The following is a 21714-nucleotide window of genomic DNA, read 5'->3' on the forward strand; positions in this document are numbered from 1 at the left end:
GACGCTTCCTATGTCGTTCTTTTTTTTTTTTTTTTTTTTTGATACATCGTCCCTATATGCAGGCAGATATACATTCGAATATAGATATTCGAGGAGTCATCCAAGGAATTTCTCTCCCACGAAATAGAGTAATAATTCAAACCGAGCGATAAAGCACACACAAGACACTCGCGCGCGCGCAGGGGGGGTTAACTGCAAATTGCCAATTACGAGGCGCGACGCGTCTACATGTATATCCATGCGGGCTATTATCGCTTTCTCAGCAATGCGTGTCCGCTATATTTATACTCTTTTCGCGAGAATTTCACAAAGCTACGGCGAGAAACTCGTGTATATATATATATGTATCCAACTGCGCTGCATAGCTATTGTATCCCGGGACAGTTATACACACCGGAGCAAGAGAGAGAGAGGGAGAGAGAGAGAGAGAGAGAGAGAGAGAGAGAGAGAGAGAGAGAGAGAGCTGCAGCGCCGAAAGAACAGTAAAATGGTTTTATGGCAAGGAGCGACTAGCGGGAAGATGAACGGACTGATAATCGGGAATCGCGAGGGGGAGCGAGAAAAAGCGCGCCGCGGCCGAATTTTATATACGCCGCGCGAGAGCGGAATATTCATACGCCATTACGGATTCATGCATATATCCGAGTTTATATACACTCCGCAGCGCAGCGCTTTGCCAGCATTGATTATACACTGCAGTGGAGAGAGCGCGTGAAAAAGCGGCTTTTAGCGTAAAAACTCATCCTCTCTACTCCGACTTTGAAATAACTCGGAGCGAGAGAGAGAGAGAGAGAGAGAGAGAGAGAGAGAGAGAGAGAGAGAGAGAGAGAGAGAGAGAGAGATTGATCGGAGCCGAAGTGGCGCTGAAGGTGATTTGTGGGTCGTCGACGAATTAGTCAAGCTCGTTACACATACGCGCTCGCTTACAGCTTCCACATACCGCGAACGTAACGCACAATGCGATTCTGGTCCTTATGCGCACACAAAGACTCGTGTCCGAGAGAGAGAAGAGCAGCGCGCACGATGATGCTTATCCCCGCGCGCACGAGGTCACGGCATGCGCCGAGGCGGAAAAAGGCCGCAGCCTCGAATTTACCGGGAAAGCCGCGGAGCGGGAAGATTATTTACCTCAAGAGAGAGAGAGAAAGAAGGTATACACTCTCTCTCTCTCTCTCGAGGCTGTTGCTGCTCCTCCCCGATTTGTCTTCTATCCGGAGCCAGCATCTCTCGCTCGGGCCTTTCTTGCTTTCTTTCTTGCGCGCCGACGATGCTCGGACGCCTCTTCGAATTCTTGCGTTATTCTCGCCGTCGCCGCTCTGTGTATATTGTTGGAGAGAATTTTTGCCTCCTCTACACCGCGGACTTTGTGATTACTCGCGGAATTTTTCGAAATTTCGCTTCTTACTATAGGCTACTTGTAGCTCATGAAAATTCAGAGCGTATAAACTTCGTCGCAATAATCATCGGGCGTATAATATTGTACAACGAGGCGACTGCAGTGAGAATCGCTTTTAAGATTCAGCGCAATTGAAGAGCTGTAGGAACTTTGACAGTAGCGCATCTAACTCGTCGCACGGCCGAATATTCTCTAGCGAGAAAAGTTTCCATAATCTTTTCGCCGAGTTTCCGGAGCTGCTTAGCGCGCGTCAACGAGTCGTCCGCGTGATTAGTTCGAAATTACTATGCGCAACTCTCTCGCGATTTTGAAACAATAAACGTCTCCCGAAGCGTGATGTATTATCACGTATAGTGCATTTTTACGACACAAGCTCTCGAATGACAATTCACTCGTAGAGAGAGAGAGAGAGAGAGAGAGAGAGAGAGAGAGAGAGAGAGAGAGAGAGAGAGCGAGAGAGCTTTCACCAGCACGCGCATATGGACACAGTCAGCAGCCCTTTCCCTGGCAATAAGCCGGCATTTCTCATCGTCAATCAGGCGAGCATAACTTTCCTCTCTCTCTCTCTCTCTCTCTCTCTCTCTCTCTCTCTCTCTCTCTCCGAGACCTGCGCGCAATTTATCCGAAGATTTATGATGAAGCGCGTCTAATAGAGGCCGCGGCGTGTGTATTTGTAAGCTCGGCGCGGAAAAATGATCCATCCGGGTGCGCAGCGATTCACGTCATTAGAGAGAGAACGGGGGCAGAGTCGACTCTAACTGCGCGTATGTACACACAGAGTATCTCTTTCTCTCAGGGGGAGCTCCTTTTTTCGCAATTACACACGCGACGGCGGCCCAATTGACTTTCAAGACTACGACGAGGACGGCTCCAAAGCGAGAGGATGAGTAAATAGTCCGCGTGTAATCTTCCGCCGGGGGAAAAAAAGCTACGCGCAGGATTATTATTCTCGGAAGATTAAAGGGCCTGAGAGAGGGACAATTTCTCCGCAGAAGCTGCCTCTGCGTGCGCGTTGTATACGCCGAGAGCGCACGTGTCCGAGCGAAGAGCGCGTGTAAATGTAAATTTCCCTCGGTAAACGCTGTCAGGGGGCCGCGTCTCTTTGCTTAGGAATAATTTAGACGATGCGCTCTCTCTGCTGCTACTGCGTTTTTTCGCTGCGCGCACGTGTGACTCGCTGACGATGCGATGGATTAAACGCTCCCGGGTATGTAAAATGACGAAAACACGAATAAGCCCGTGAGATTCGAGTGTGTATCGAAGAAGAACTTCGTGTGAAAGTATAATATGGAAGCGACTGTAACGAATTTCCCGGAGCTGGCCGAAAGTGTTCGACGCTCTAGAGCTAGTCCGTCGCGTAACGGGAATTCGTATCGACGAGTAATTGGATTTGGATTTATAGGCGATTCACTTTTTTTTCTTCTTTCACGGATCGTTAGACGGTGCTACACGCTGCAGCGCTTCGGAATCGTGAACAGATGTGATATTATGCTGGGACAGTTTCTTTCCTCCGGTTCTCGCGTGTCTCCATTGTCGACGATTACACGGTCCTCTTTCTCTGACGAGGTGTAATTGCCGTCGCTGAATCGCTCGTTCGGGATGATTGTTCCTATGTGTACCTCTTTAAAGATCGAATTCTCGAGGGACTTTTCTCTCCTTTGTGCGCAGCGCTAATGAAGCCGGGGAGAGAATTTTCCAAAAACAAATTCAAGGTCACACAGCGAGCGCAGCCAAACGAGGCCACAGCCGTTTGTCACAACAAACAGCATGGAGCCGTCAAAACGATGACTGGCCGTCGATCCACATATCCGAGCCCCGCATTCTTATGCTAATCGCTTTTCCCTCTTTCACTTTCGAAGCCGCGGAGAAAAAAGCGTCGTCGCGTGTGTGGATCCGTCAGACTCGCGAGTAATTTGTGGGAGAGAGAGAGAGAGAGAGAGAGAGAGAGAGAGAGAAATTCTTAAGTGGCTGCTTAAGAGCAGTAATAAAGGAAACAAAAGTCGCGAAAGGAAGCCACGAGATAACGGGAAGCTGCGGCCTGTACGTATACACCGCAGCCGCCGCTACAGATCGGAATCTGGACGAGGGACGCGATCCTCTCTGATTAGCCTAGTCCGCGACGAATATTTTCGTGCGGTTCTGCTATTCTAGGAACAAGCGACAAATTGTAGTGGTAACTTGGTAATTTCAAGATTCCACGCGCGACGATCGCCGGTATGTATACGTATATAGTATTTTTAAATGGAGCAGCGAACGAAATGAAATATGCCAAAGCTCTCGCCTTGATCGAATACGACCCGATCGGCTATAAATAACGAATAAATTCAACACGGATGATATACTCCCCCTTGCCGGCGAGTATAGATCGCGTGAAAAAAGAAGCGCGCGCCGGTATCTTCTTGTTGTACATTCGAACAAAGTACATTCTTGCGGGCCGAGCAGACCACAAATAAAACTGCTTCCCTGGTATAGCGAATCTCGGCAGCTCGCGCAAAAAAGAGTGTATAGCAGCAGCGGATTCTTCCCGATGGATATAATCTCGTTAAAATATCCAATTTGTTCTTCTCCGCTTTCTGACACGTAAGCAAAGCGTTCCTCTCTCTCTCTCTCTCTCTCTCTCTCTCTCTCTCTCTCTCTCTCACTCTGATACACCTTGATTTTTCGACCACAGACGGGCAGGAAACGATCGGCCGGGGAAAACCTCGTCTTTCTGTGTCACCGAGGCGTTCGATTCGACGCGCTTGGTCGTTCCTCAGTGTCTCTCTGGATACGCCTCCTTTTGTTACAATAGAACGCGGAGCGTAATATTCGAGTCTGAGCTTCGTCGATGATGAAAGGCGTCAGAGCCGCGCGCCCGACTAATCCGTTATATCATACGGAGCGAGACCCGCGGGGACACAGTTTGAGATTTTAATAAAATGCATCGAGATGGATCTATAGAGGCGCTCGGCGAACCGTTGGACAATTAGAGAGGCTCCTTCTCTCTCGATATACACTGTGGATTCGTAAAAGGGGACTTGACCTTTTTCGCATCCTCCCACGAGGATCGTCGACTCGATTATGATCGTGTAAATCCTCAGTTTATATTATTCCGCCGCTATCGATAAAATTCCGCGCGCTGAAAATTCCGACCGAAAATACACGACTCGAGAGAGCGCTGAACACGGGAACGCGCACGGCTCTTTACGACTACACGCTCTCCTGCTTCTCTCTCTCTCTCTCTCTCTCTCTCTCTCTCCCCATAGTAGAACTGTTATCATCGCGCCTCGCAGCCGTGAAGCTGAAGAATAAGAAGAAGAAGCAGTACAGCGTGACACGAGAACGGATCAGCCTTGGCTAATAGCCGAGTTGAGTGTCTCGAAAAAAGCTCGCGCGCTGTAGCCTCCTAATCGATTCGCGAGAGCGCTTCTTCTGTCATTGAAAAGCGCGCGCGCGCGAGAACAACCGTTGAAATGCCGAGCGTCCGCGGTACAGAGTTTTTAGCAGCTATAGCTCACGGGCTAATTGCAGTCGTGACTCGCCCGATAGCTTGTGTATAGGATGAATAAAAGGATCGGACGAACGCGGTGCAGCTGATCGGCACACATAGACGCGCGGCGCGAGCTTTCTATATAGCTGGCAGCTAGTAAAATCCTCGATTATCATTCCGAGCGCGAGAGAAAGGGATAACCGCGAGCCAGAGTATAGAGGACCTAGTTTTCGCCTCGTAATCTACTGATGATCCCCGCCGGTGTGCATCTGCGAGAGAGCCAGGGTTTAACTGGAGTATGCTCCACAGCCGAGAGCAATTTCACCCAGAGTGTACACCGCGATGTGCATTACTCATTTTCGTCATCCTCTCTCTCTCTCTCTCTCTCTCTCTCTCTCTCTCTCTCTCTCTCTTTGCTTTAATGAATTATGCATCAATCTAGCCTCTTCGTCTTCTTCCTCTCTTTTTACGTGCAGCGCTGCACGAGGTTTTGTCGCTAAAAGCTCGACGATGCAGCTGCGACCAATTAAGCGGAATAACCGACAGAGAGATGTGCATCGAGACGGAGAAAAATATGTATCGAGAATAAAACGATCCGAGTAATCACGCTGTATACGCGTTTACACGGCTGGCATAACGGCCGCGAGATATGATCGCTGTGCTTTTGAAAAATAAGCCCCCCCCCGAATTCATAATTAATCTCATATTCAGTCGCCTCAACGGGAGCAGACTCGAGGCTCGCGTGATAAATGCGATCGTTAAGCTTGTATGTCCCCGTAAAAGCAGCTTACGCGCGTATATAGGAAATTATAAACAAGCCTGGATTCGACGTCACAATGACTTATTTTCTACGACTGAGGGATAGATCGCTGCAGTCCTGCGATACGTATATACCGTTTAGTTTGAATTACGCGCGGGAACGACGTCGACGACGACGACAAAGAGAGGTTATTATGAAATGCGACGCAATTTGATACGGAGCAATTAGTAGACAGACGGAGGATAAAGTGGACAAGGCCGTGCGTTAACGAAGAGCAGCTGAATATCTCTCGCTCGTGTGTGTGTGTGGGTGTGTGCGTTTATTATAACCCGATGATTGCGGTAGATCCAAAGCGTGAAAATTCCGCAGCGTCAGGCTCGGAAATGAGAAAGTATGTGCTGCTGCAGGTGTCTATGTGTTGGAGACGTGATCTTTATTGTGGGTGTGAGGTTTGGCCGAGATAAGGCGTAATTGGAGGGAGGAGCCGAGATAGTTTTTTTTCCTCAGACTTCATTCGGAGCGTGGAATGTCTTCACTCGATGGTTAAGCGATTGGTCTACATCTGGTTTTTGTTGTTATGGACAGGATTTCGGGTAGGGGATATGTAAGACAGTGGGTAATCGGGATACACGCGACGGTTCGAAATGAGATCGACGAATCATTCGAATATCTTTGATATTATTTTATTCAATACACCGATTTCCACACGCATAGTATAAAGTTTCCAATTGATGATTAATTTTCGCTCGAGCAAAGCTTTATACATACCCGCAACAAACAGCGCTACATACACACCCACACGGGAGGTATATCCCCTTTCCGAACAGCGCCTCTGCTGCAGTCGGCTCCTAGCTGCCATTAATATCGGATTTTATTATTATATTGCATATGCGGACGACCAGCAGCATAGGTGTGTGCTCTAGGTGCATAAGGAAATGACGAGGCTGAAGAGAGAGAGAGAGAGAGAGAGAGAGAGAGAGAGAGAGAGAGAGAGAGAGAGAGAGAGAGGATATAATAAATCGTGATAATTAAAGCCGACGCTTTATTGGTGGGCCGATAATACAGAAGCGCGAGTGAGTGAGAGAGAGATACGGGAGGATAAGGAGGGAGTCGGCTCCGAAGTCTTAATTATCGACGAGGCGCTCCTCACAGGATCTAAGGAAGAATGCAGACAATTTCCAAGATGCACGGATCAAACGAGCGGCTCTAACGAGGCCGAAATAATTAGCCATAAATCTTCCCCTTCGACGAGCGAATTCACTTTCTCTCCGACGCGTGTATAATACATCCGTGTATATGAGCGACGAAGCACACTTTGTGTGCACTTCAAAGCCCTTTGCGTGCGTTATAATGGGGAAAATCCGCGCGCGGAAACGCTTCTCGTTATAAGGTATACATATAGTGTGTATATGACTGCAGCAACGACGCGATGAAGGTGCAAGAGGATTAGATAAGTTGGATATACCCGTTTCGCGAGCGCCTGTGTAATTTCAGACGAGGAGATGCGCCGGTCACGAAACGAATTTCGGGCGAAAATATACCCGTATAGTGTGAGAGAGAAACTCCGTTATGCGCAGGATACAGCTCGCTCGCTCGTCTCTGACACACAATCGCGGGAATAGACGCTGAAACGCTATCAAAGTTGGGTATTATATCGTCGGTTCCTATGAATAGTAGTACGGTTCAGATTTGCCTCGAAGACTAGTACATTTCAGATCTTTGCCACACGAAAAAATCCAATTGTTTTGAAGATAATTTTTTTTAGATTAAAGTTTTCAATAACAATTTTTGAAAATTTTTTTGGCAACTTTAAAAATATTGCAATTTTATTAGTTTTAACCAAAATAACTATATGTTTTTCTCCAAAACAATTTGATTTTTTCATGTGGGATAGATCTGAAATATACTAGTCTTCGCGGCAAATCTAAACCGTACTACTCTTCGTAGGGATCAACGATATGTACGATGGGAAAATATCGTATACGAGAGCAGCAGAAGCTTTTAATTCGGTATCATTACGCTGCTGCTGCTGCTGCTGGGGCGAGCGATCGTTAAATTGAAAAATTCACTTCTATTAGATAATCAGGCATACCTGCCCGCGCGCTGCAGCTCCTTTATGAAACGTCATTTAATTGCCCTATGAATTACTGTAATGGGCGAGAGGAATGTCGACGATGGTTTTTTTCCTTTCTTCTTCTTCTATCTGCCTTACTATATCTATATATATCTATATATATCCACCTATAATACTATAAAACGTATACACGTGATAAAAACGCGTGCGCGCGCAGGTTACACTCTCGGAAGTTCGGCTGATTGCAAAAGCCTATAGCTCTACAGCGATAATTAATAAACGCACACGCGCGAATTCAGCAGACCGGCTATGAGGTGCTTTTTTCCTCGGTTTAATTGAGCAATATATCCAGAACCATATACACACGCCGCGCGCATGGAATGTGTGTATTAAAGCCTTTTAATTAATTAATTATACACTCGTGGCGCTGGCTGAGGGGAAAAAATCGTTTTAATTTACTAAGTATAGCTTGAGATCGCAGCTTTAAAAATTCACGCGGCGATTTTAACAGTGCGGTAAATCACTGTAAAACGTAGCGCGCATCTCGCCTACCGAAACGCCGTCGCTCGGTTAATTAAAACGAAGCTACATAATTAATGCGTTTTTTTTACTCGCGATCGTATACTCCCACGCGTTAAAAGCCCTAACCGTTAACAGCTCGACCCGAAAAGGTGAAAATTCAGTCCACCAGCGGATATAACAGTATTACCTTCCCTCCGACCGATTAGTCTAAAAATCTGTTCTCTCTCCGGTATATACCCCGTGTTTCGGCTGTGACCCTGAGGTTCAGCAGCAACAGCGGCGGCTCATGCAAAATTGATAATAAACCGCTAGTCGCTCGCGAGCTCTTTCTCTCCTCCACTGCATCACCGACCTATAAGGCCAAGTCTCTTCTCTGTACCATACAACTACAACTACCACTACTACTGCTGCTGCTGCTGCTGCTGCTGCTGTGCAATACACGTGAGCGAGAGACTTTACGTTCCCGTCTGTGTCCGCGCAACACGTAACGCCAGAGGGTGATTCATGACGTCTAGCGAAAACGTGTCGATTTTGCATCGCAGGCCTTTACCTACATCACGCGAGAGAGAGAGAGAGAGAGAGAGAGAGAGAGAGAGAGAGAGAGATGCTGCTTCTCTATACTGGTATACGTCTTTCTCCAAGGCGATTTATCGGCGCGACTCCGAGCTAGCGCCATACGTTATATGCGCGAGACTGAATCGCGGCCGCCACGCGAGCTACTTTCCATGTATATACACTGGCGATGTATATGGCGTCTCTCGCACAGCTATGTATACAGACAAGCTGAGGAGGGGAAAAGTGACGCTGATGGAGTCGGCTGCTGAGTATATGCCTAATTCGATACTAATTAGCGAGGGAGAGAGCGACGACTGAGATACGATTAACGCCGATCTTCGAGGCCGATATGAGCCGTGGAATTAGCCGCGGACGCGCGCGCGTGCATGCGATTTTATTGTCTATGTGCGCGGCGATGAAAGGCTAATTAATTGGGATTTCACGATCGAGGAGAGTCTTCTTCTTCTTCTTTTTTCAGGTCGCCTCTCGAATACCGCGAAGCGTAATGCCATTATTTGTATGCGGGAAGTTTATGAATTTTAATCGACGCGATGTTATAAATAAATTATATATACTGTTGCGCTCTCGTAGACGTAGGCGGTGTAAAAATTAATTAGCCGGAAAAATTTCGAGTACAAAAAGCACGCTTCGGTACGGGTGGCCGCGCGCGCACAATGATTTACGCAACGGCCCCGAATAATAAGTGTCGCATTAAGCGCGTAAAAAGTCCGCGCGTAAATTTCGCTGCGGCTATGTGTAATGACGATCCCCCCGCATCGCCGGTACCGCTCTCCGTAGCGATTTTCGCGTAATGCTCCCTCGTAAATAATCATCGCTCTATACACAAAGTATCTTCAATTTAACCATCCTCCGTACTTTATCTCCTCCTCTTACCGAGAGCTATCGCTCACTTCGAAAACTTCCGCGAAGCTGTATAAGCGAGTGAGTCTTTTCCGTATCGAATTTCTCATACCTCTTGTACGAACAACAACAAGAACACGACGTAGAGAGAAGACGAGTCGTTCGCCTCTCATAGGTACAGTACACCCGAGCGAAATCCTATATAGAGAGAGTCAGAGCTCTAGCTTTATTTCATTTCCCCGAGGATCATACGCGCGGAAACTCGAGAAACCCGCGAAACAATCGATTAATTCCCTCGATTTATTTACGACCCGACGACGATGATGATGATGATGATGATGATGATGATGATCGAGATCGAGACCTACACACACGGCGATGATAAATCCTCGAAAGGGATAGCTCTACATACCGTATAGGAAGCTAATGCTCGGCGAGAGCGGTGAAAAAACGCGTTGTGTCAGGGCCAGAAACGATGATTAATGAGCCTCCGCAGCAGCCGCGAGACAAATTTGTTTTGGATTGGATTCTCTCGCTCTGCAGTGCAGTGTGTTTTACCGTTGCGCTTTTTTCCGCGTATATCCGCAGCGCTGAAACCGTTGTCGCGCGGAATAAAGCGCGCCGAGGTGGGGTAAATGTTTTTCGATGAAATTTATTTTCGCGTTGACGTGGACAATTTTTTTTCCGCGAGTACACACAATTGCTGCACACGTCGCTTTTTATTAGGGATTATACGCGGGTTGCTCATGCTGCTGCGATGCTTATCGACGGGGGTATAATGAAAAACAACGTCGGATTTTTAATTACACGCTAAATTAACATTGTAAAAATGAGATGATTATATTTTAATAACAGCTCTCTCCCGGATCGGCTTCCTCTTTTGAGAATTCCTTATGACTTATTTATTAATAAACGCCAGATTTTATCCCACTTACAAAATCCGACGTCGCACGGCCACAAAATAGAGGAGAATCTCAAACGCCGGTAAATTGGCCTCGCGCAAAGCAAAAGAAACCGCGAAAATTCTCGCGGGCTCTGACGCGCGTTATCGCATCATCAAAGCTTAAGTTCCTCCCGCGGAGAAGAGGAAATCGTAAAAGGGCTGCGGCGTAATTAATTAGCCGCAAGCGCATCTCTCTCTCTCTCTCTCTCTCTCTCTCTCTCTCTCTCTCTCTCTCTCTCTCTCTCTCTCTCTCTTGTGGGGAAAGTTCGCAGCTGCTCTATAACCTACTCGCATGCATGTATGCCATAATAGCGGTAGAAAATTCGCATCGCACACGTGGGAGTATACATCCTAACGTAGATATACGGACTCGCCTATAATACTATTCCGAAGAAAAGCGACGCGCGATTTTCAAGGCCCGAGGCAACGACTTTCCCACGCGTCACTGGGTTACTATTATACCTCGCAGTGTGTATATCTATATACACACATATATCAGCTGCTCGTTTTCAGCTTCAGCGGAGCCGGATTATCATTATTCGTCTTTCTAAGGAGGTGTTGCGCTGGCGCCAGTAGCGTTTCTTATAGCTGCGCGTAATAATGGAAAATAGCCGGCAGGCTGCGCTTTTTCCGCGCGGCGAAAAAAGCCGGAGAAGGCAATAAACGTCACCGCGTGCGCGCTGTCCGCGTAATTGAGGCGTGTAGGTATGGACTCGCGAGTCGATATAAATAATTCATTCTCTCGTTATGATTCAAAATCTAAGTCGGCGAGACGACTCCCTTGGGAGAAAGAGAGGAAGAAGCAGTAAAGTAAACAAGCCCAATTAAAGTCAACACGCAGGAGAGAAGAGCATTAAACGGCACCGCCCGGAGGCAAAAGTTCGCGACATCGATAATTCAACGGAGTCTATCTCTCGGTAGCTGCTAATGATCAATACACGATCGCGTATAGGCACACACTCACAGGCCCTGAGGCGTGTACGGTAACAACGAGAAGCTAGAAATGATCGATAGTTTCTATCTCTATGTGTGTGTGTGTGTGTGTGTGTGTCTGTAGGTATGCACATATTCCGGGAAGGTGTATGCACTCTGGCTTTGCAGTATAATAATCGTTTGGAACATGCGCGCGGCAGCCTTTGTGCATCGGCTCTACTGTGAAGCTCTCGTGACCCGACAACGAGAGCGGAGATAATTAGCAGTTGGTAAACTGTGCTTGACAAGCGAGAGGGCGTGATTCTTCGCGTCGAGTATAACTTTTATCATACATAGGCGTGTGGTGTTAATTAATCATCGCTTAAAAGCGCACTATAATATTCATGCTGAATATCCCGGCTCAGCCAAATCTCGATTAAAAAGAAAAAAAAAACAACACCAAAGCTCCCGGTAGGAGAGATGAGCACGTCAGATAATAGCCGCGGATTTAGTGCCCCGCATTGAAAATCGCGCTGCGCGTCCGCAATTACGCGAAAAACTCTCTCGCTTGTATAAAACACTCCGATCACTATTCATTAAACTGCGCAGCTCGCGCGCGCGTTAATTGCACGAGACGCCGCTTATCTCCCCCTTTCTCCGAGATTCATGACCGCTCCGTGGTGTCACCGGCCTCAGCTGTGCGTACGCGTATATACAATTATATGTATACATATAGATGTAACGCAGGTCTGAGCTTTCCAGAAAGGGAGAGGGCAATTACTTGATTGCCCCGGCGCGTGTTTTCTCTCGCGCGCGGATCTCGCGTGACGTCGTAGGAATGACCGGCAAGGCCAAGGTCGTGAGAATTTTCGTTGTGATAGTATATGGGAAATGCGACGGTGTGAGTTATACATGGGTGTGACACGCGAGTTAGAGTAGTTTCGTGGGTATTTATCGTGGGTGCGGCAGGTATTTTGGATCAACAGTGGAATTGATGCACACGTAAAGGTTGTATCATTGAGCGAAGCTTTTGCAATATAAAGTGTATAAGTAGCATTATATACACTTTCTCTCCGTTGCATCGCTTGCAACACTCTTTCATCCTCGCGCTCGACGCGAGCAAACAATAACGCGGATCGTTAAATCTCGCAATAATTCGATTCACCCCGCAAGCAAACACGTAATATTTATCAAAAGCAAATGAGCTTTCATCGCCGATATATCTATTTGCTTAAACAAATCCACAGCGCTGACACGGTTTAACACATAAAGCCGCACCGATACATAATAATATCACATCGCCGCACGTTTGATCAAATTTACGATACACCCGCAAACTCGCGCGCAGATAGCCGTTGATATAATTGATATAACAACTCTCGGAGAGAACGACGTCCCTGGCGCCAGGGGTCGGGCGTTTCCACTTGTTCCAGCGCAGTAATCATCATCCCTCTTTCTCTCTCTCTCTCTCTCTTTTCCTCGGGTATACACGACTCGCACACACACATGTACACCTACATACAGGGTAGATAACAAGCGAGGCCAGCTATACACTTCCGGGTTTTCGCCTCGGCGCAACGTATCCGGTTTCCCTCTCAAGAGCCTCTCTCTCACTCTCTCGTGGTCAAGCGTAAAATTTCGAGACGTGTACGACCGACAATTTCGCTCCACAGCAGCAGCAGCAGCAGCAGCAGCAGCAGCAGCAGAAGCAGCGGACACCGCATTGCTGCTACTCCACTCCTAAGGCGCATTAGCATTAGAATTCCTCGTTTTCCCTTATGGCTGCTCCTTTTTAGTCGACACTTTGAGCTTGCAGAATTGCTCTGCCGCTGCAGCTCAACAATGCGGCGGTTTCTCGGCTGTTGGGAGAGGAAGAGGAGAAAAAAATTCAATTTCTTCCCATGAGTGCGCCGCGAGTTCTTCCGATCATTAGAATGCCGTTGAGCGTACGGCCGAGCTTTGACGCGGAGCGTTTATAACGCAACAGCTGCTGCTCTGCTACTGCTACTCGGGAAGAAGTTTCAAGCTTGGAAAGAGAGAAAATGAGACAAAAAATCGCGAGAGGAGAGCATTAGCATGCTAAGATCGAGTAATTTTCGAGAGAGAGAGAGAGAGAGAGAGAGAGAGAGAGAGAGAGAGAGACGGAAGCTCAGACGGGAGGATGCTGCGCGCGGGCTCTTGAGTTATTGATCGTGGACGCGAGAGAGAGAGAGAGAGAGAGAGAGCCGAGGGAGATTTTTCTAACGGTCCGCTTGAGAGAGCGTAACTCACAATTAAGCTTTTTTTCGCAAAGTCCTCGCCAGGTAGTTTTCGAGTTTTTGCTTCCTCCTTGCCCGATGATTACACGGTATTATATGCACACAACCGAATACGTCATATACGCCCGTGTTATATACACGTCTAATCAATGCTTACACTCGATATCGGTGTATAAAAGCTCGCTTTCGATATCGACGAGAGAATAACACAGGGAATAAAAAAGCTAAAGCGCAGAGAGATTCATCGCGTATATGTCGCGGTTATACACACAGCTCGAAGCGATCTCGATGTTTTTCACCTCGTAACGTCGATGAGGAAAGTACATACGGCGGTCGCTTCCGCACTGCGCGCGCGTCTCTATAATCCTCGCCGCGCGTGTAGGTATAACTGAAATCTCGACGCGCGTCCTATTAGCATACCCCGGCCTGAATTATTAAGTGGATAAGAGCCTGCACGCGTGTACTCACACACACAACAACGTGTGCCAATTATTACTCGTACTCTCGCGTGTGTGTGTGTGTGTGTGTGTGTGTACACCGCGGCGGAGAGAGTCTATGCTCTTTATTTCGCAATCTGCGTGAGCGGAACACTTTGCGCTAACAATGCTCGATTGCTCGGCGGGTTTCCGGACTTTTTCAAAGGATTCCTTGCCGGCCTTTGTTGCGCTCTCGAGCGCCGCAGCTTTTTTTCATCGTCTCTGGATATAATTGTATTATTGACGATGATGATGCGGTCGAAACTGCCAGTGCGACGCCACCGGCCACGCGCGAGTTACTTCTTTTTTTTCGACGCAGAAAAAGGGTTGTTTTTTTTGGTGGATTTACGGAACGACACGTGCGTCGAGAGCTTTTTAATACGAGCGATGTATGCTGAAGTGCAGGGATTGCGATAAACGCGAGGCTGATCGAACATCGATGTTCGCAGTTGGAATTCGATTCGACGTATAGACTCCGCGTTTGGATTATACATGGGGGAGCTTTGCAGCGGAGCTTTTTAATATCGGAGATATAACTACGCGGGAGTGTGTATCCGAGGAGAAACTTGGAGATGAAGAGATGAAGGAGAATTTATTCTTGTAGACTCTGTATTATCGTGAGATCTGCGAGTTTGGATTATGTACGGCAAAGCTTTGCATAGGAGCTTTTTCAATATCGCGATGCGACGCGGAGGATTACGATGAACGGAGATTTTTTTAGCCTAGAGACTCGAGTTTCGAACTATTTAATGAGTATAAAATCAATAATAATCGAAAAGAAGTTACCCGCTCGTATTAATTCATAACGCGGCCTTGAGATATTCAGAAGCAGATATAGAATAACCTCGTTACTTTCGAGATACATCGAAGATCGAAGCGAGTTATTCCTGCGTCATTTCAGATGACCTCATACATGCACGCGCGCGTGTGCAACGCCTATATATAGCAACTCGCGGGGCAGGTTTTAAATAATAACTATACCCATACTAATTGAAATGGCAACTCGAGCGCTCTGCAAGCTTCGAATATGGAAATCGCATTTGCGGCTATGAAGCGAACGGGTTATTCCGGCGGCGAGAGAGCAGTTCTCCGTCGAGAATTGAATTAAATAGGACGCGTAAAAGGTGTATAGGAGGATTGTAAGCCTTCGGCGATGCATAGTCGAGAGCGAGATGCACGAGCTGTGCTTTTTTGTTTGCTCGTGCTTTTCGAGCTCTTGCAAAATATTGACTATGGCGGAGAGTTTTATAAGCGATGCGGAATAAGGTCAAGTTTGAAGTTCGTTATGCACGAAATGTACACAAGGTCGAGTGGTATCCTGGGGGCTTTATTGAACATATAGACCACTAGTAGAGTAGTAGTATTTGCGACGTGCCTTTCACAATTCGATAACGTGAAAAATCTGGCTCGGTGATTTTTAACGAAATACATCGGAATGTTCGACGAAGAATTTTCTCGAAAGTATAAGTTAAACGTAATTTCATTCGTTATGACCCTGCAGGCCACGAACAAATACGAAAAATTTCCGCTCTCAAAGCGTTCCCCGAACCGGAACGCGGGGCGAAAATTAATTTGCCGCTGGTTTCGTAGAAAAAATTTCTAATTAATTTCGCCTCGTATTTTGTTTAAACATTCGCGCCGGTATAAACAGGAAATTCTAGACAGTCCACGCGAAAAATTCTATGTCTTGTTTGCCTCAGCCAAAACGAGCGAAGCAAGCATAACGAATTCAATTTGAATTTTTCTTCCAGACCGGAGTTCGGCTGCCGGAGGGCGCCTCAGCGGCACTGGCTAAGCCGACAAAGTACCACTACTACCCTCACAACCAGCACATCTACTTATTGCCGGAGTGCGCGGTCCAGCAGGTCTGCAACGCGGTCTACGTCAGGTTGAATTTCACCCAGCCTCTGTGCGCCTGTCCGGGCCGTTATCGAGATCCCTGCAGCGCTTCTCTCGACAGCGACGATCTCCATACCACCGAGCTCGTCACTGATTCCCGCACGAAGGTGAGCTTTTTGTTCCTCCATTTTCCCGACTGCTAACCGGGAGGTCGATTAATTCGTTCACATATACACACTGTAACCACGTACAGTTAGGTGCTATACGCGGGCATTTGCATTTCTGGTTTTCGCGATCAATTCGACGAGATATCGCGTATATAAAAGCTCTTAAGCGTCGTACTGCGCGATCCGGAAAATCACACCCTTTTTCCACGTCAGGCTCTATACTTAGGAGCTAGCGGTTATCCGAACAAAAGACAGAGCGTTCAGCCGACAATGCGGCCTGTAATGAGCGCTAAACCAGGCGTAAATCATCGCGCGCATCATCCCTCTCTGAATATTCGATCATCACCGCGAAATATCTTTCCTCCAGCCCATACATACACACATACACTCCCGGGGCGAGTATATAAGAAGGACGACAATCTCGTCCGCATCTCCGGTCCCGCTATGCAGAGTACAGAGGAGCGACAGCGCAGGATAGCAGCTCTGCCCACACGAGCCGGGCGCACGGCTTCGTCTCCTATGCGCGCGCGCTCTTAACGCTCCACATACCCAGATCTATCGACCGGTCTCTCTTGGAAGCAGGTCTGCCTGCAGTCTGCTCTTTTATCGCGTCGCGCATAAGTGTACATCCGCATAATGAACGGCTTCCTCCGCGCCCACGTGTATCATCTGGAAGAGAGCTAGAGAGATGGACGGATACGGACAGATAACGCGCGGGCGAGTTCGACGGCTGCAATCGACACTGCTGCTACAGTTATCCCTATCTTCTCTCACCGCTGCGCGGTCTATTTAGCGCGGCTCACCTGCTAATCGCCGAGATGGATATTAATTTATGCAAGCTGGGGAGATGGTCAACGCTGATTCGACAGCCTTTTTTTCGCCTATAATTACACTCGAATGACGGCTTCTTCTGCGGATGAGTTATGCGAACGCACAAACGCATGCATTTACGAAGATCAAAAGGCAAACACGTATTCCATCGAGCAATAACTGGAAGTAAGAGAGCAGAAGCATAGAGAACTCATAAAGCAGCGCCGCGAGTCCCCGGGGGCTAACGTCGTAAATAGCCCCTCGCGGAGCTATAGATAAGGACTGGAAACGTCGATCGGGAAATCGGTTCTCGCTCGCGGCTGCCGCTCGGCCTGCTATATACGAATTAGCGGCGTCGAGGGTAATGAGCTGAGAGAGCTATGGCTGCTCTGTAACAGAGGAAGAGATAGCCGGCGCCGAAAGAATGTGGAGCGCCTGTATGTGCGATCGACGAGCTGCTACTCGGTTCTATGTGTAAACATATACCTATATTTCTGCTGTTTAAGGGCGCGAGCCAGTTGTGAGTCCGGAATATGGACGAGCTCGTTTGAAAACTACACGGGTAGTTTCGCTCGCTTGATGGCCTCTGCGCGGCGAGAGGAGCATTCTTTGGATTCTCCCTCCTCGCTTTTTAATTTCGACTCGAGGCCGATAAAGCCGCGCGAAAATATAATACCGTCGTCGGGCTTCTCTATAGAACACAGCAGCGCTGAATCTCCTCTGCGGCAAAGGCATTAAATTGATATCTGGTGCATATCGGGCAGTCCGCGCGTATATACAGTACACTATAGCGGGAAATAAAAGCCGCGCGGAGCGAGCTGCGCCGGAAAGGAAAAGGGGCAAGAACGATCGCCGAATCGCACACACACACACACACACGCGGTATATATGTATGCATCGATAGGTCGCGCGCGAGCGACCGAGGCGTGGGAGCTGATGCTCTCGCGCACGGCACACGTTCTCCGTATGCACACACACACACACACACACACAGCTGTACGTAAGACAGAGGGAGAGAGAGGGCATAATAAGATCGAGCCGCGGGTATGTATACCGTTCCTTCTCTCTTTCTCTCTCTCTCTCTCGGGCTGCTAGAGGGTAACGTGAGAGAAGCGCTCGCGAAACGAGGCCGGTATCTCGAGAGTCCTAGCTCTCTCGACGAAACGTATGTATATGTACGTGTGTGCAGCACGCGCTGTGCTTTATGGATGTATATAGGTAGACTTTGTTTGCCGCTATGTGCTGCACTGCGCGTTGGCGAGAGAAAAATTGATCGCTTGGGAATCCCAGCGACGAGATGCTGATCTGCGCATGCGGTGTAGTACAGTCGCGTGGCGCGCGATTATTGCCGCTATTGTCTGGAAACGTCGTATAATGTACTCTTTGTCGGCCGCTATAATAATGCACTGCTAGCTGCAGAGCTCATATTTCATTACATCCCGCTAATGTTTTCATCGGGGGACGATTAACGCACCGTGCGTGTAGCTAATCGCAGGAATCTTTATATTATTACTACTTCTCTACATCACATCCGCTCGAACGTTTCCCTCGAAAAAGCAATTTCAAATGTACCGCGCGCGCAATAAAGTCGTATGCATGTGCATATAGCGATAGAGACTCACTGAAAATTCAATCTCCTTATGCGCGAATAAGTCGAGAACGAAAGATGGAAAAAGCGCGTTTCCCTCTCTAAACCGAAATGGAAACGATCAACGATACAGCGACGAATTGCTCGTTAGCCAAAGTGTCGATCCGGCGAGCCTATACTCTCCGCCGATATACAATTATACCGCGAATCTTCCCTCCGTAAACTCTCTCTCTCTCTCTCTCTCTCTCTCTCTCTCTCTCTCTCTCTCTCTCTCTCTCTCTCTCTCTCTCTCTCTCTCTCTCGTATAGAGGCGCGATTTATGTACGCGACGCTTGTTAGAGAGAGAGAGAGAGAGAGAGAGAGAGAGAGAGAGAGAGCTTTATAGATCGCGCTCTCGCGCGCGACTAACGACGCGAAAGAAAGACAAATGGCCAGAGTGCCGCAAGAGAGAGAATGAGAGAGAAAAAGAGGCGACGAAGTGACAGAGTATATGTACAGTGCCGCTGACCCCATGCGGCGGCCATTCACTTTCAACCGGTGTGACAGCTCTCGTCTTATTGCCCCGACTGTGTGTGTATGTGTGTGTTTATAGACAGTGCGAAGAGTCAGTGTGTGAGGAGCGAATCGTGACAATCGTCGTTCCGTGCAGCTGCGCTTCCGCTTGAGATGTGTACCGATTTACTCGCTTTATGTATATATATATACACACTATATATACACCTTATATCTCGCTGCGATCTCCGCGCGAATCTCAGCTCACGATGACGCTCTTCATTTGCTCCTCGTATATACATTTCCGCGCGGAGGAATGCTCGCGTACCACGCGGCTCCGTAACTGTATAATCGCGAGAGACGGCGCTTTTTATCGGGCGAATCGGCCGTTTCCGATCGCGCGTAAAGTCCGGGAGTCGTAGTCAGCTTTTCTGGGAAGCTGACGAGGCTGGCTCTTCTTCCACCTCGACGCCGAGCAATTCCATCATAGCCTGTAATTTCGCAGTCGTATAGCGTGGCGAATCACGGCGATCCAGCACTTCTGGTTATTATCGTATATATATAACGCGAGGGACGCGCACGAATAGCCGGATCGCTGCGGCGGATTGAGACGTATACGGGGTGTGTATTTATAGAGAGAAAGAGACAGAGTCAGATTCGCAGATGCTAAGTGCCTTCCGACGTTGTATTACGGTTTTAGCCACAAGTGGATTATATAGAATAGAAAAGAGTAAGGCCATTAGTCGCTATCGCTTGCGATCTCGAGGCTCCTTATTACATTGGTCGTCGTCTTATTTCGCCGGCGATGATAAGCTAAATAGACTGGAAAGAGAAACAATGGTCTCTACGTGTGTGTGTGTGTGTGTGTGTGTGTGTGTAGCGACAGATGTTATTCGGCGGGAAAAGGAGTCAATCGTCGCTCTCTCACCCTTACCCTCGGAGCTGAAGTAGGAAGAGGAATCGTGAAACGAGCGGCAAGTTCATGACCAATTGTTCTTAATGAAGTGCACGAGCGAGAATAACGAGATGCGGAAGAGCGATAAAGGAGCCCTGTGTAGCGCTTTCTCAGCCGGACCGGAGGGGGAGGGGCTCCCTTTCTCCGTATCGGCTCATCTCAGCTCTAACGGCGGCAAATGAAGAACTGCAGCGGCTAACTAATCCTTAATCAGTTCTCTCTCTCTCTCTCTCCCTCGAGGGCATTTTTGCTCATTTGCCATTTTGCTCTCTCTCTCTTCCGCTTACTCGCTTTGGTATAAACACACACAATGACTATAGCGACGCACTGCGCTATTGTCATTTTTCGAATCGCCGATATCTACGCTACTCCCACGCTGTGCCGGGATTTTCGAAGGATAAATTATACCTTCCCGCAGAGCATGTGTGTGTGTGTCCGTCGGGCTGTTATTACGGCTTATACCGGGGATGCTTGTGAGAATGAGCCCGTTACGGGTGTACGTGCTTGGCAGAAATCGTTGTTTATATACACAGCATAATCCCGATATCATCCCGGCGATGAAAAGACACTTGCTTTCTAGGTCACGCTGAGAGAGGCGACTGGTTATAAAACGTATAAATTCAATCCGTTTCTGAAATTGACACGCAGTCTTCCTGCACTCCCGCCCACGTTCGATGCATCCCGAGCGAACCGAGCGGCTCTCGCGATCGATACGCACGACGCGCGATAGAAGCACGTATGAGCGAAAAAAAAACGACCAATTGAACAAAATTTTTTCAAATTCACAGGCGCTGACTCTGGTGAAGACGTGCGAGCCCGTCGCCGAGATGCGGGAATGCCGAGCGCCCCGGGACTGGTCGCTGCTCGCGCTCCAGAACGTGCGAACAGGAAAGTCCCATTACCTGGTCATCTGTCGCTGTCCCGATACCAACATTCTTGGTGAGTCTACTATATGTATACATTCATGGATAGTATATGCGTGCAGCGAAAATTTTATCTCTCACGCGCCGCCGAAGGTAATTGATTTTTCCGCCGCGACGAGCCGCGAGCTACCGGCAAATTGCCTGGATTTAGCGATACCGTTACAAGCGCCTAGATACACGTGCGCCACAGGGCGATTTAATACACATGCGTATACATAGAGCTTCGATGATCAATTTCCACGCGGGTAAAGTCTCCTTATCGCGTATACATATAATGAATTTTCGCGCGTCGAGGATAATTGAAATTTCATAAACGCCACTGAGAGCTGCCGCGAGGCTTTTATTGCTACACCTGCGCGGACGTGTATAATTACAGCGCGCTTGTACACTGTTATAAAAGCTCGACTGATAAATCGCGATTTTATACTCTCGCGTCGCTCGCTCTTCGACACAGCGAGTTTCTCACGCTTTTATAACGCGCGAGCGGCTATACGCGCTGCGCTGCAGATTGTTATCGAATTACGAGAGACATCAGAGAGCCGTCGCAACCGTTATGATAATAAAACACGTTGAAAACGCATTCGCAGAGGGACCGATGAGCCACGACCAGCCGACCTACGCCAGTGTCCCAGGCATCCGAGTCTACGGCATGATGTGCGTCCAGGGCAGCCGACGGGGTCGGCCGCTTCGAAACATCCGGAGTATCCTCGGTAA

The 21714-nt window shown here is 48.2% G+C and overlaps 2 protein-coding genes across 7 annotated transcripts in view; one reads left to right on the top strand and one right to left on the bottom strand.

The window, feature by feature from the left end:
- LOC100121680 (elongation factor-like GTPase 1) overlaps nucleotides 1-21714 on the bottom strand; it is a 65903-nt gene that overhangs the window by 38462 nt on the left and 5727 nt on the right. The window lies entirely within an intron of this gene.
- LOC103315730 (mucin-5AC) overlaps nucleotides 1-21714 on the top strand; it is a 43926-nt gene that overhangs the window by 20529 nt on the left and 1683 nt on the right. For all 4 annotated transcript variants that reach the window (XM_016982477.2, XM_016982479.2, XM_008206088.4 and 1 more), the window contains exons 3-5: nucleotides 15978-16232; nucleotides 20866-21016; nucleotides 21588-21710. In XM_016982477.2, coding sequence (XP_016837966.1) covers nucleotides 15978-16232; nucleotides 20866-21016; nucleotides 21588-21710 — 529 coding nt within the window. The remainder of the gene's footprint in view (nucleotides 1-15977; nucleotides 16233-20865; nucleotides 21017-21587; nucleotides 21711-21714) is intronic.

This window comes from Nasonia vitripennis, chromosome 2 (genome assembly GCF_009193385.2).
Source record: "Nasonia vitripennis strain AsymCx chromosome 2, Nvit_psr_1.1, whole genome shotgun sequence".
Classification (NCBI taxonomy): domain Eukaryota; kingdom Metazoa; phylum Arthropoda; class Insecta; order Hymenoptera; family Pteromalidae; genus Nasonia; species Nasonia vitripennis.